This window comes from Abramis brama (genome assembly GCF_963993115.1).
Source record: "Abramis brama genome assembly, chromosome: 15".
Taxonomy (NCBI): Eukaryota; Metazoa; Chordata; class Actinopteri; order Cypriniformes; family Leuciscidae; genus Abramis; species Abramis brama.
Window position 1 is genome coordinate 7,222,367 of NC_139977.1, and position 16,041 is coordinate 7,238,407.

The 16,041-nt window shown below is 40.9% G+C and overlaps 1 protein-coding gene across 1 annotated transcript; it reads left to right on the top strand.

Annotated features, from left to right (window-relative positions):
- The first annotated feature begins 9,653 nt into the window (after positions 1–9,653).
- On the top strand, positions 9,654–15,071 carry spry4 (sprouty homolog 4). Its single transcript, XM_084137121.1, has 2 exons — positions 9,654–9,828; positions 11,305–15,071. Exon 2 carries the CDS (start codon positions 11,356–11,358, stop codon positions 12,289–12,291), a length of 936 nt encoding a protein of 311 aa, XP_083993247.1. The 5' UTR covers positions 9,654–9,828; positions 11,305–11,355; the 3' UTR covers positions 12,292–15,071.
- Positions 15,072–16,041: the final 970 nt, after the last annotated feature.

Below are 16,041 nucleotides of genomic sequence, written 5' to 3' on the forward strand. Positions count from 1 at the left end.
AAATTAAATCTGAGTTTGGTGTCTAATGAGCAAAGTGTTTTCAAAAATCAAGCGTTATCATCCCATGTCTTTAGGACACCTCTGAGAACACATGTACTTAGATTACACATTTATGTGATTAAGCTTCTTATTCATATCAAGTCATGTCACCTTTATTTATATAGTGCTTTTTACAATTCAGATTGTTTCACAGCAGCTTGACAGTGATAACAGGAAAATAATGCAACAAAGTTTGTTTCGGTTGTACAGCAGATCGAGAAAAAAATAGCGTCATAGTCCAGCTTAAGTAAGTTCAGTGATGGTTAATTTTTGTTGTAAAAAAGCTCTGGAGAAAACAGTGATGTCATCGTCCAGCTCAGTTCAGTTCTCATATAATGGAGTCAATGCAGGCAGATCAATAATATTGTTGAATATTAAGTGTCCCCAACTAAGCAAGCCAAAGGTGACAGTGGCAAGGAACCATCATAATGTTGTCATGTCATCAGGACATATCATTCCTCAATTTCCTCAATGCATCCATAGTGGTCCCTAACTCTTGATTCCTTCTGAAATAAAAATGCCTTCCATGTCTTACCCCAAAGGGAGCAGCTGGGATAACTAATCCCCCCTGGGGCACCTGATTCCCCCCCAAACCCAACCCTCCCAAATCTCCTTTCCTTCCTTCCTCCATCTCTGTTCTAATGGCTCCCTTGTTCATGCTGGACAAAACTGGCCCTTTGTGGCTGCTCTCAGAGCAACATTAAAAACAGGAATAGGGAAATTGTAAACAGGAGGCTTCTAGCCAACAGGCATACAGCAGGCCTCAGAGGCCTACTTCAGTATAAAGCAGAGAAACAGACCCTTGTTGCTGTGGGGATTAAAAGGGCTGGGGGATTTCAGGAGCACTGCGGAGGCACAAAGCCAGTGTGAAGGGAGGGCTTGGTAAGGAGATACCTGCATTATATATCTACGAGCGGAAATCATACCTTTATTTATACAATGGCATGGGTGACTTGATATGGTATCGGCACAGAGTGAATGGAATGACACTTGCTAAAGCCAAACTTTAGGATGGCCAATCTGTCAGCTGGTTAGTGGATCAGCCCGCAGTGCTCGCTGTCGCTCAGCCAACGTAAACTCAGGCTGCTTTGTAATTAGTGAGGCCGCACACACATGCTCATAGTTTGCATTTGATTGGAGTTGATTCTTTGCTTAACTGTTAATGTTTGTAGAGTTACCCCGACTTGGTTGAGGGAGATTGTTCTAAACTCTTATTTGTGTTATTCAACAAATTAAAAAGATTTCCAAGGTAGCTTTTTCAGTCACTATTATTGTCCCATCGGCATGCTGACATGTTCCACTATAGCAGAACAATGGATTCACCCCTGAGCGTCAGATATACGCAGATTTGGGTCATCGCAAGTTTGCCCTAGTTCTAGGGTTTCCGCTTGTAAAGTTGTCCATATAATGTAATTGTTGTCTGCGCACAAGTTACGTTAACATGTGCTCTACATTGATTCAACATGACTCATCAAAAATAAATCCAGTGACTGTAGAAGGGACGTTGACAAACTGGGCACATGGTTCTCTTGATGATACATCATTCCTCACCACTGCATGATAGCAAAAAAATTTGGGCTGATTCACTTCATTCCAATGAAACTATGGCAAGGTTTACTCAGAAACTGCATTCAGAATGCAAAAGAAGATGCAGTGCAGCCATCAAGTCATCAAAGCTGAGCGTTTATTGAAAGCTCACATTACGCTGTAAATTGAGACCGAATTGGGGTTTAACATGCCTTCACATCAAAGATGCATTTGATGTTAGGCATACAACTGTATGCACATAAATAAGGATTTTTACCACAAGTGACATCCATTTTTAATTAAAGAGCTCTCTCTGTTTCTGAAAAGGGAGGCACAAATTGAGGGCAGGAAGCAAAATCATTTTTCCCAACTCTGAGCTGCATTCTTATCTGTGCCGTGCAGGCTAAACTGTACAGCCACTGACTGCTTCGTCTTCAAAAGACAGGCCATATGCTGCAGAAGATACCGTGAGTACGTCATATGTTTATGAAATTGAAATGTATTTAGTGCAGCGGCAAGGTGGCGTGTACAGGAGAATGATAACCTAATGTCGAAGATTTACTGCCTAGGAGAACACAGAGTATGGCAGGTTGGGGGAGGCCTTTCATGAGCAATATTGAATCCCCTTTGAGGCCCTCACCACCCCCCACCCCCACCCCCACATCTCTTTGCCTCTCCGTATGATTCTGAACTTTCCATCGACTCGCTCTCACTGTGTGTGCTTTGAACTCCTAGCCGCTCTTTGAAGGAAAGTCATAAAAAGACCTTTTATTTGGGCCCGGCTGCTTTGATGGGTTTGTCACTTTGTACAATGTACTAAACCATCCTGGGGAGACAGCCTTGTGCGTCTGACAAGCTAGACGGGTTGGTGGGTTTGGACCGAGCCGCACAGAGCTTGGAGGCAACACCTAAAAACAAGCAAACCTAGTCTCCTGTGCACATGTTGCCATCATATGGCTTTTTGTGGTTAGCCATTTCACATCTCAACAGGCTCAACACCCCCGTTTTTATGTGCCTGGATCACAGCGGTTAAAATTTCTGGCAAAATTAGTATATTTTCTATTTATGTTTGATGTCCTGCTTCAAGCGCAATAGTGGATTGTCACAACAAGAGATTCTTGTGCTTCCTTTATTTAGGAGAATGAAGCACTTTGTACCTTATTGTGAGGAAGATTTAAAGAGCAGCAGTAAAGACAGTGGGACACCAGATAGGCCATGTTTGAACAATGCCTTCAAATTAATCCTGGAGAATGGTTTTACATGTACAAGAAACTGTATTCAGAGGCCCGAGCCCAATGGCTACTGCAAAGCAAGAGTTAGACCCCTCCTTTCAAGTTCATACTTGCTTTTCACTGGGACCATGCAATTATAGCCTGGATTGAGGCGAAAGGAAGTGAGGAGAGTCCCGAGCCAGTTGGGCACAAAGGCAGTGTGAAGTAGAGTGGAGTGATGCATGGGAACCAGCACTGAGAGATCTTTCCGGATAGGTTACTGAGACCAGGAGCACAAAGGTGCCTCGTTGAGGTTGGCACCGGGCCAGCGTCGAAGCGCCGCTGTCCCAGGTGTCGAGTGTCGGGGCGCCATTCAGCCCAGGAAGTGTCCCGTGTTGCCCTGTCCCCACGCCCATGAAAGGGGCTGCTGTGTGCTCGCCATCAACCTCAGCATGGCTCAATGTCCAGTGGGGAAAGACATGGCCAGTCGCTTCTTTCCCAGGACTGCAGGTACCTGAGCTGGATCAAGGAAGAGAATGGATGTGAAACAGAGCTTCTGAGGATTGGCTGAGCTTTCTGTTTCAACCCTCTCCCACGGTCACAAAGGAGTGAGAGGATACCCAACAGTGAGAGGTTTACTGGAAGCAGTGAGGATTAAGGGGCGTTCTGGAGAGAATCACGCACTCCTGTTCGGACATTCCGTGGAACGGAGATGTCTGGTTTTGAAACTGAGAAGTAATCTATCTGAGGTTTCATAATTCAAAGTAGGGCCGGACGATTAATCGAAAAGTAATCGAAACCGAAATTTAGAACTTCTAACCTACGCAATTTTCCCATGTCAGTTATTTCGTTTTTTAATCCTGTTAATACTTTCCCCTTAAAAACATAGTACCGCGTGTGTAGTCACGTGATTCCACCCCGTCCAGTCAGTGGCATGGAAGCAACATGGAGAAGAACTCAAACGCCAAGTCAACTGAGCGACAGGAGCAGCTTGTACCAAAGAAAAACGCAGTGTCCGTCGTTTGGACACATTTTGTCTTCAGTAAAGAACACACACACACGCAGACAGCACACAAGCCCCGAAGCAAGAGCACTAAAGCTTGCGTCCTCATGAAAGTTTGTCAATTGTATATGTTTAATCACTTGCCAGTTTAAACATTCAAGTGAGTTTAGACTATCGGGTGTGTATCATCATATTGAACTAATGTGGTAATACAATGTGGCACAGGAACACTCATACGACAGTAGCTCGCACATCACGTGAAGATTGCACGCACAGAGAAACATTCAGGAGCACAGAAACTCAGAGGGGGAAGCAACAGCAAAAAAAATCCTTAATTAATCGTAATCTATTTAAAATGTTCAATTAACCCTATTTCAAAGTACTGATTATGACCATTTTAAGCTTGAAAAATCTGGCTGAGCTTGAGGAGAGTGACAGAACAATGTTGCATCCATCATTTCCCAATCGCTTCCCAAAAGGGAAAAGTTGATCTAAATAAAAAAGCTAAGTGTCACCAAGAACATCAGGCCACTAGTCTGGCTAAAGAGTGTATAAATACACTAGGGACAATAGAACCTTGGGTGACTGTAGCCCACCTCTATCTCCAATTATCACAGAGTTCAATTTGGGGGAAGGGTTACTATTGAAGAAAACTGGGGGAAGGGCAGGTGGGGTGAGGGCACTTGGAAAGGGAAAGAGTACGTGTTGTTTCAGGTGGCCTAACTTGCAGGCTTCCAGCTGGCCCCAGGAAGTAGCCCTTGAGGGCAGTATTGGCAGCTCATTAGCAGAGATCAAAGCCCTGCACTTCCTCCTGGGTAAACTTGCTCTACTCAGCACCCTCCACCCAGATCCCCCAGCGCTAATCTGATTGATAAGCAGACAATAGGGCTAATTAACAAAATGGAAACTGCAGTAAAGCAGCAAAAACTCTGAATATATCAGGGATTTCAGGTCAGATTGCTAAGCAAAATGTTACAAATACCTAAGGACGCAAATTATGTAGATATTACTGGATTTCAGCACTTTAATCTTGTTTCACTGACTGAGGCTACGTCGGCATTAATCCGGATGCATTTGAAAACGGCTTTTTCATTTAAAAATGCTCTCCGTCCACACTAGCATTTTCAGGCGTTTTCCGACGTTTCAGTGTTCCAACATATCTCACCACTCACTGATGCATCCAGGTCGCCCTCAGTCACCATGTTTGGCCTAAAATGCAACTGCTCTTGTGTTTTGCCACAGGACAGCAAATGTGAGTGAATTTTCTGTCATCTTTGCAGGACTGTGATATGAAAAGTGTGCAAAGTAACATATTTTAGCAACAATGGGAAAGTGAATAGCACATAACAGGCACAATATGTATAAACAGGAATATCTATTGGTATCAAACTTAAGTCATCGTTTTTAAATACCACCACTTTGACAGTCGACATTACAACGCGAAAACGGCGTTTTCAAATTGATCCACTTTGGAGAGCGTCTTCAAAAAGCGTAGTTTTCATTAATAAAAATGCCGTCTCAGTGTTGGAGGGTCCGTGTCGACAAGGCCTGACACTCAAAGCCCTCCTGCTCATTAATAATGAATTAGTTTTATTCACAAAACAAATAAATAACTAGAGTAATGTCCGGTGGATGTGTGGATGCTTCTCCTTCATCATTCAGAAAAATGCTGTCTCACAGGAAGTGGGCTGCTGATGGAAATGTGTGCCTCCTCCCGGCTGGAGCTTATTTTAGCTGATAGCTTGTCAACAAAGGCCTCCTTGGGATGGATAATGCTGATCCACTGTGCTTTGCTTGGGCCAGCATTGCTGATTCAGGTCTCAAATATAGCTCCCCGCTGTTAGTGACTCCATGATGCACTACTAATGAAGGTCAGGCATTCTCATGTCAGCAAGGAGCGCTGAGGACAGCATGAAGTTTGACCTCCTACTTTGCTACCCAACTACACTGACTTGCATTATGGGTCATATATCCATAACTGCTGAGTCAAGCCTGACAGAGTACAAATCAACATATAACTGAAATGGGCAAACTATAACATGAGCATGGTAAACTCTATATGTTGCTATACTTTTGATAAAGATAAGATCAGGTTATTTAACAAGAAGAGCAGCTGGCATGTCATTACAGGCTTCACACATTTCTTTTGATTTTATCCAGTTCTGCAAGCCGAAAACCAGCTGCTGTCACAGGAACTGGGGATTTTCATCTATGCAAACATACATATAAAGAGGCTGAAAAACACACCATTTTTCCTCAAATTTCAAGTCTTTGGCAAACTTTTGGATTTGAGTGTCCTGTCTGGTTTCTGTTTTGACACATTTATTCCTCTTTTCTGGCTTTTTCCTATAAAAGGCTTGTGTGGAAATGCAGGTAATGGTGTCTAGCATTGATGGTGTGGAATGGGAACGTTGTGATGGGGATAGATAGTGGAATACTGGAGTGGGTTCTCATGGGAGGGGGGAGTCTGCTATGCAAAGGGAATGACGCGTGGAATGCCCAGAATGCTTGCGGCCAGAATGGCAGGTCCACGCCCCCAGCAACAGGTCACGCTTCATCGCTAGTCTGTCCCGTGGGTGAGAGTTCAGGGCCGCTCCTGTCAGTTCTCTGAAGAAGGGTCGAAGGTCACCATCTCACCAAGAGCTCGGCTTTCCCTTCTCTATCAGCAGGGGACCAGAAGGGGCCTTCCCCTTCTTCCCACACAGGCCCAGATCTCCAAAGGCGGCATTCTCTGCATATATCCCTCTCACAAGCTCCTTCCTGTGGGCTTGGCTTGAAGCTGAGGGACCCCCCAATTGGACACAGGCTGCTGGTTTTTAAATCAGGTCACTACTCAAGTCAAGCCTAAAAGCAACAGCACAGATTTAAGTTAGGGATAAAACACTCCATATAATTTATATAAAAAATTATACTTGAAATATGTGCTGCTTTTATTTACAAAGAAAGGCTCTAAGTGATACAACTTAATAACTGCAATACAGTGTGGTTGTTAAAAAACTGAGGGCGAGAATTTTTGGAGTTACAAACTACCAATCTAATTATATTCTTATATAATCTTTTATTTATGAATGTTAAATGGACATGCACAAAAATAAATCTCTAACCATCTAACGTTAAACACTAAAACAAGGGTTAAAGGGTTAGTTCACTCAAAAATGAAAATTCTGTCAGTAATTACTCTCCCTCATGTTGTTCCAACCCCGCAAGACTTTCGTTCATCTTCGGAACACAAATTAAGATTTTGAATGAAATCTGAGAGCTGGCTCACTCCTTCATAGGTTGCTAGGTAATTGCATCTGCCGGGCCCAGAAAAGTTGGTAAAGACATTGTTAAAATAGTCCAAGTGACTACAGTGGCTCAATCTTAAGTTTATCAAGCGATGAGAATACTTTTTGTGCGCAAAAACAAACAAAAATAACGACTTTATTCAACTATTCATTTTCTTAGTGAGTTCACGAGAGCGCCACGACGCATGCATGAGAACTGAGAAGATGACACTCACGATCATTTGATGGAAAGTGTGAAAGGTAAGCCATTCATTTTGCGGCATTGGTAAGGCAAGGTTTCTCACGATTCAGACATCCAGGAAATGCACACTTTAGAACCATTTTAAACACTACATCGAGACCCACCTGCGTCATCTTCTCAGTTCTCTCGCATGTGTCGTGGCACTCTCGTGAACTCACTCAGAGGCCCACACAGAAGAAAATGAATAGTTGCATAAAGTCGTTATTTTTGCTTGATAAACTTAAGGTTGAGGCACTGTAGTCACTTGGACTATTGTAACAATGTCTTTACTAACTTTTCTGGGCTGGCAGATATCAGTTACCTAGAAGCCTATGGAGGAGTGAGACAGCTGTCAGATTTCATCAAAAATATCTTAATTTGTGTTCCGAAGATGAACTAAAGTCTTATGGGGTTGGAACAACATGAGGGTGAGTAATTACTGACAGAATTTTCATTTTTGGGTGAACTAACCCTTTAAAGTCAGAAAAGCAAAATAGATTTGGTGATAAAAAAAATAGACTGGTGAATGAATGAATTAACCATTCATTAGTGAGTCATCATTAGATTTATATGAAATTAGGCAGAAAGTAAATAAATAATCAATGATTCATCATTAGATGTATATGACATTTGGCAGAATGTAAATAAATAAATAAATAATCAATAATTAATCATTAGATTTATATGACATGGCAGAACATAAATAAATAAATAAATAAATAATCAATGATTCATCATTACATTTATGTAACATTTGGCAGAACGTAGATAAATAAATAAATAAATAATCAATGATTCATCATTAGATTTATATTACATTTGGCAGAACGTAAATAAATAAATAAATAATCAATTATTAATCATTAGAAATATGACATTTGGCAGAACGTAAATAAATAAATAAATAAATAATCAATTATTCATCATTAGAAATAAGACATTTGGCAGAACGTAAATAAATAAATAAATAAATAATCAATTATTCATCATTAGAAATATGACATTTGGCAGAACGTAAATAATTATATAAATAATCAATGATTCATCATTAGATTTTTATGACATTTGGCAGAAAATAAAAAATAATAAGAATCATGATGTGTCATTAGATTTATATGACATTTAGCAGAAGGATTTTCCATGGTATGGTATGCTATATAACTCATTGTGTATTGGAGATGTTAAATTGCCCCATTTGATAATCCTGTTCTCAGTTTGTGGTCGTTTGCACCAAATGGAAAACACTGTGTTCAAAGAGAGTGTTTGCACTATATTTAGCTCTTTCTCTCTCCCTCAGGTTCCATCTAATCAATATTGAAAGTGCTTTATTTTTTCTATTTTCTAAGAGGGATATACCATTTTAGCACAGTAATTAAAAAATAAATAAAAATCTTACCTAACAAAGCTATAATAATAATAATAATGAAAACCTTTATCTCCTAAATTTAGCACATCAAAAAATCTGATTGTATTTTTAATATGAGAGCAGGATGTTGTCATGGAAATGTGTGCTAATGTGGAGGCTGCCCATTAACATTTGACAGCATTAGTCAAGCCACAAGCTGGGAATTAACCGTGGGGGGAAGGGTAGACAGGGGGGTGTTAAAAAGGAAATCCACACACATTTCCTGCTTGTGGGATCGTTACAAATCGACAACATCCTGTTCTTTTGTTGATCCTGCATGACCTCATGCTGCTGCGTCATAAACGTGTTTTTGCTACTCCAGTGCGCGAGCTCAATCAAATAGGAAATCAAAATGGGACTGATTAAACTCTTTCGCTCTCAAATTTTTTCTTCTTCATTTTGAGCAATGTCGATTGTTCCTGCCCTGTTTTCTGATTATCCCCCCCAAAAAAAAGAAAAAAAAGAGGATAAAGTGCACTCGAGGCTTACAAATTAACCCGTGGTGACGAAACTCTAAGTGTTTTGGACTAAAACGTTATCTAACTATCCAACATTTTACATTCCCAGTGCGTCACATCAAACAATAACAGATGAACACCGCAGTTCAAATTGTCCAGTATGTTGCCTTAAATTTCGTTGAAAGAGAAGAATACTTCCATACCATAGCAGGTCAGGACCTTAAGAAGACACACATAAGGCAATGTATAGAAAACATGAATTAAAGCAGTTGTGGCCGCCTTCTTCATGTAATCCGCTTTGGCATTGCCCTTGTGACGAAAAGCCCCCATTCTTCCATTCATGAAATCTTGAAATGGCGCATGCGCTGTAAAATCCGGAGCTCTCCCATTCATAAAAGTGTAACCCCCGAGTCGTAATGCCCTCCCATTCACAAAAAAATCTGTCAAAGCATCTGCGCAGTACATTTCTTACCCTCCCATTCATAAAAAGCCATTTCCCTCATGTAGTTGCAACATCGTATGGAGAAGAAGACTGTGTCCTTAGCCTACTGCAGTGCACATCGCACGGATAGTCGTCCGGATTTTTTTCCTTCGTGGCTTCGTTTGGATCTATCTATTGTTGGAATATATCGCAATAATCTGTTCATCTGAGAAGAAATGATCTGTTTCCTAATACAAGTGAGTTTTTCGTTTAGTTTAATATATATATATATATATATATATATATATATATATATATATATATATATATATATATATAGCTACACACACACACATATGAATGCTATGTACTTTATATTTTTGTAATTCTATAATATTATGTCAAAGACAACGCTAAAACACGGAGTTTCATATTCTTGTTTCGAATCGAGTCATTTTGCTGGTTTATCACAAAGCGCCGATACAGCCGTTCTTTAGCAACGCATTGTAGGTGTATGTGCCTTGTGTAAATATTTAACTACGGACACTAACCACGACAGGATCTAATGCGATTTAAGAATGAAATGGACGCGTAAAACAGGTGAGGATTCGAGGTTAAATCCTGTTGTTTCTCCGATCAAATGAAACGACGTCGCCTATACGCGACGTCGTTTCATTTGATCGGAGAAACAACAGGATGTCGTGTTGCGTATCACGATTCTGTGCCATTTGCTCGCGCGAGCAGCTCGTTCGTTCGCGTTCTGTCGAATATCATCGCGTGACGCTTCACTGCAGCTCGCGCATTCGATATTAACACTGTTTTAATGAGTAAAAGACCTAACGGAGATTAGTCAGAGACAGACGTTTTTATATTCTAGTAAATATGTAAAAGTCTGTATTAAAAACGCCGTTTGAATGTAGACTTTGTTTGAAACTGTAATTGATGGCACGCCAGCATGTAAACTGTCGTTTTAATAGACGACACGACAGTAGGTTTGCTTAAGAGAAGCACAGAAGCCCTTAATTCGCAACGTATCCAGTCTGTGCCACTTCAATATATTAGATAGCTCACGCAAAAATCCTGCAACAGGTTGATTTTTTTTTTCTCCAAATCATATACAGTTATCTGCGCGCTGTGGCAAACATATAGAGACAAATAGGCTGTGTAACATTTTACAGGACCGTCCAACGAAAATATTTTCCTAGATTAACTGTTTCAACCGTGCAGCTGCGTTGAAGAGAGGATTTTAACCCTTACACTCTTGAGTAATAACGTCAAATTAATCATAATGAATCCCGGGTTGACTTCATCAGCTTGTAGTGATTTGTAACTTAATCGTTTTAGAAAAAGCTGTAAATCCTAATTTAGCCTATGTGTGGTTTTCTTAACTTGTTTTTGGTTTATTCTGAATAAACCCCTCCCTTCAGAATACTAGTGCGGGCTTGTACTCTAAACGGATACAAATAAATCTGATTGTTGATGTGAAGGTTTATACACTCTCTCTTTTTATTTTTTTACTTATAATTACGAGTTACAGTTAACCCTAATTATTTTACACATGCCATTTTCAAGCTCCAATTTGCTCTGTTATGCAAATGACAACTTTATTTTAGATGTAGGTGTTTCCAACACACAAACCAATCTTTGTTACTGGCAAGAAAAAAAAAAGTGTGAATAGAATGGAATCCTATGAGGGTGCTTTTCAGTACTAAGCTGTGCTGTTATCTTTGCAGGAGTGCTAAATGCTGACCTGATCTCTGGTATATGAGGAACATAACCTACAGATGGAGTCAAGGGTTCCTCACCACATTCCTGGAGTCTCCTCCTCCATCATGGTGCAGCCTTTGCTGGACAGCCGAGTTCCCTACGGACGGCTCCAGCACCCATTAACTATCTACCCCATTGACCAAATGAAATCTTTACATTTGGAGAATGACTACATTGACACCCCTGCTGTGATCTCACAACAGCCACCAAGCCACAAGGCAAGCACGAGGGGGCAGGAAGTCCTGCTGGGAGCCCCACACCATCCTCATCTGTCCCGCTGCGAGGTCCCAGATGCCACCACACATCCGTGGATTTCATTCAGCGGTCGGCCCAGCTCCATCAGCAGCTCCAGCAGCACCTCCTCCGACCAACGGCTGCTGGACCATGCGGCTCCCCCCCCTGTTGTGGATCCATACACTACTGGCAATGGCCATGGCAGGACTCTAGGTGCAGAGCAACCTAAGGTGATGAGCTCCAAGACTCAAAACCTGAAGGCAGTGACGGCCTTGCCAGTAGAGAAGAAGCATGTGCTATTGTGTGAGAAGTGTGGCAAATGCCGATGTACAGAGTGCACATTGCCTCGGGCCTTGCCCTCTTGTTGGGTTTGCAACCAAGACTGCTTGTGCTCAGCGCAGAACCTAGTGGACTCTGTCACTTGCATGTGTCTAGTCAAGGGCGTCTTCTACCACTGCACTGATGAGGACGAGGAAGGCTCCTGTGCCGACAAGCCATGCTCCTGCTCGCACTCGAACTGTTGCGCACGATGGTCCTTCATGGCAGCCGTTTCACTGGTGCTGCCCTGCCTGATGTGTTATTTGCCCGCCACTGGTTGCGCCAAGCTTTCGCAGAAGTGCTACGATGGCATCAGCCGCCCAGGCTGCCGCTGCAAAAGCACCCAGTCCTGCAAGGTGGCGGAGGTCAAGGCCTGTCAGCTGGAAAAACAGGCCTCGTGATGGTGTGCCGGAAATGGAGAGTACAAAAAGACTCGTGAGCAAAGTTTGCAGGACCCTCTCCAGTAGTGGTGTACTTCCCAAAATCATGGTACTTAAGGTTCACGCATTATCCTCACGCTCAAGGTATTCTGGCGTAAATCAGTAGCAGTGTTTGACTGACCAACGGGCACAAACCATTATTTTACTTGTTTATACAGTACTACAGAGGAGAGGCCTGCATTTTCTTTTCCTGGGGTTCTCACAATGGCTGCGGGATCAAAGTATTTGCCATTTCAGCCCCTAGTAAAAGAACTTGCTAACACAGAATGCTGCATTTTAGCAAAACGTCTTTTTTGAAAGATTCCGATCTCTTCTCTGATGTTTATTTTCTCTTTGGGTGGCTTTGAAAAGTCAAAGTAAATATCACCCATTCAAGAACACTCTATACTTTGGCAATCCCTCTCCGGATCTGGCACTGTGGAAAGGTTGCAGCGAATTCCAAGCTGATAACATGTCACAATCAAAATAACCAGACTTCATCTCTGTGCACAGTGCATTTACAAGCTTGTTATAGAGCTTTATTTCTTCTGTTGTTTGAAATGCAAACATAGGAGGCAATTTCGTTTCATTGAAGGATTCTAAGTTCCCTTGATGTCCCTAAATGCAATGTGTACTGTTGCGAAAGACATTGGTGACCACCCATAACCACGTGGCAGGATGTTTCTATCTTCTGTGGGGACATATTGTTTGTTTTTGATGGCAAATAGGTGAAATAGCTTTCATAAGTAGTCCCTTTGATGACATGCCATAGCATACATGAACTTCCATAATGATTCTTCCAAATGTAAGCGGTTCAATTTGTTGTAGACAATGACCTCAGGGATCATCAGTTCATCTGAATTACGTACAGCGTGTGAATTCAGCTTGGAACTAGTTTGGTGACTAGAGTTAAGGAAACGGGCAGTGGAATTGTTTGGGGGGAAAAAAGTAAAAAAACAGCAATTCAGACACCAAGCGTTCATAAGCTATGAGAAATATAGGGCCAGTAGTTACGGGAAAAGGAGAAGCTATAAAGTTAGCTTATACTGCTCTGCCGCTAATAAACTAAACATGCCAATTGTATCACCATTATAATAAGGCAAAAGCACAGTATTATGTACAGTAGCATGTACAAAGTGTTTCACTGTAGTTGGAAAAGTTCCTCTAGTTTACTACGCACCATACCACCACCAAACACAGCGCTCTATCAATGTGCCCTAGTATCGAACTGCTTTCTCCGCATATATTTTTGTTATATGTAGAGTATAGAGATTTTGCCAAAGGAGTGCACCATGGAGTTTGCGTTGACCATTTTATAATTCTAATTGTTTGTTTTCAAGTGAGCATGCATTGTTGTACTCTAGCCAATTAGTGCGACAGTAAGCTCTTAAAGGTACGATGCTCTACTTCCCAGGATTCCTAGAGTCTCGGAGCACGAGGGAATGTTTTCTGCCTGCTCAACACAAACCCACGGTTCACGCATTTATACCGAACTGAGACCTCGCTCATTTAGTCCCACATACTCCAACGTTTGTACTTGTTGCACAAATCAGAAAGGCAGAAATACACTACTGTTCTTAGTCTTGAATGTATAAGGCTAGTGTTTAAGTTTAAGTTTGCAATCTAAGCCGTGGATAAGTGCCAGAGTAGTTCTGAATGGAGAAGCTTGCATAGAGAAGAGTTGCAAATGTACCATAGATATCTTAGATTTTGACCTATGCAGGTTACACGTTCTTGTAAATAGTCTCAAGAAACTAGCTATCTTAAAATATGTTTCAAATGTCCTGAGAAATTGCATGGTACAATTTAATTACAATTCAGTACAAAAGTATATAAATGAATTATTATATTTTTGGGAGGGCTGGGGGCGGGTGGGGGTTAAGATTATGTGGCTGTGGCATAGAAGGTAGGGTGTTTTAGGTATTTCAATTACAAGCACTTGATTTAGAAAAGTGTGCCAGGCAATAAAAATACCTCTGTTAATGCTAGCCATGCCTCATTAGCACGAGAGAGGCAAGGCTAATTCCCGGTTCCTCAGTGCCCCTGAAACTGTAGATTTAATTGTATTCACCGAAGGAACGGCATTTCATCACGCTCAAAGTAACGTTTTTTTTTTTTTTTTTACCCGAATGTGGCCAAGCATTTTGTTTTTCCTCCTTCCTCCTAAAATGGTGCAACATCTTCAGTGCTTGATTGACATATACAGCTGCTGTGCGTGAACTGGGAGGAACGGGGATCACTCTCAAGTAACATTACATTCCATCCTATTCGGTTTTTGCCCCAACTCATCTTTCACATTTCTCTTGACTACAGCGAAACTTTATGGTTGTTCACATAATAATCTGGCCTACGCGTAATTGAACGATCTTCCTTCTATCAACCCATTGCTAAGATATTTCCATCAGTACGCTATGTCTTTTTGTGGTACATTTTCTTGGCCACTAGAAACCTATTCTTTTTAACCCACTTTAAGCTGCCTTCCAAACTGTGCTTGTACTTCTCTGCATTTTTTTTTTTTTTTTTTTTTGCTTCATTGTTAATGTTGAGGATTAAAGAAAAGAGCAATGTGCTTTTTTGTTTAAAAAAGCAAAAAGAAAAAAAATCTCTCACACATATGAAAATGTCCCTTTATAGATATATTTATTTTGAAGTTCTATTTTATATAGTATTTATTTAGATGCCTACTTTTGTTTGTGAATAAAAGCTTATGTCAAAACGGAATGTACATTGAAATCGGAAAATATATATTGTTAAATATAAAACTCTTTGTGTCGTGTCTTCAGTGTCCCTGCATTCATACAGAACATGCTGTTGGAAAACATGATCATTTAAAACAATGTTATTTTACAACAAGTCCTTTTTAGTCAAAGAAATAAAATACAATTAAACCGTTATTATTGCAATATAAATCCAGTGATCAGCTGGCTACTTTCCAAATAAATGGACATGAAATAGTGAGTTGAAATCATTTTATTACACGATGAAGACATGAGACTGGTTCAGCTATGTATGAAATCATTTTCCTGGGACTGTAGATAATTGTACAGTGTTTAGTAATTTTTGCACAAAAATATGCAGCTGAATAGTTCTCCATAACGGAAAATGTCATGAATATGGGATGCTAAAGGGCAGATATGTTATTCTGAGTTAAAACATAATGGAATCACATTCTCTAGGTTTATGGGTTGCTATACAGTTGCTAGGGTTTCTGGGTAATAACTAGGGTGTTCTAGGTTATTCTGGGTAGTTTCTAGGTGGTATCATATTGGTCCAGGCCAACAGAGATCACCTCCATGTCTCTATAGGTGTGTTTACATGCACTAGTATTTTTTAATCTAAATGAATCCAGTCCAATTTCAGTTTATGAAAGTCCTGTTTAAATGAACCCTGAACTTCAATTCACATATTCATTTACATTTGCATTACACATGAAACTTCAGCATATGTGCACTGTCACCGCAGCTACCGTGAGTGCTGCAGGGATGACGTCATTTTGTAAGCCAAAACCCAGAAACAAATTAGCATTTTAGCATTTCCGGTTCCTTAGTCCTGAATGGCCTGAAATAAGATTTGTGGTGAACACAAGCTCAAAATAGTTTCATTCTACAACATCAGTAACACCCCTCGTGATTTTGTAAAGCTTTTGTCTTGTAAAAGGTGGTTGCTAGCATGTGGCTAAATGGGACTACAGAGGTTGTCGGGAACATAAAACGTCATCACGCCGAACAGGTA

Bases quoted from the DNA above. Each gene is read 5' to 3' on its own strand.
- spry4 (XM_084137121.1), top strand. From the start codon at position 11,356: ATGGAGTCAAGGGTTCCTCACCACATTCCTGGAGTCTCCTCCTCCATC.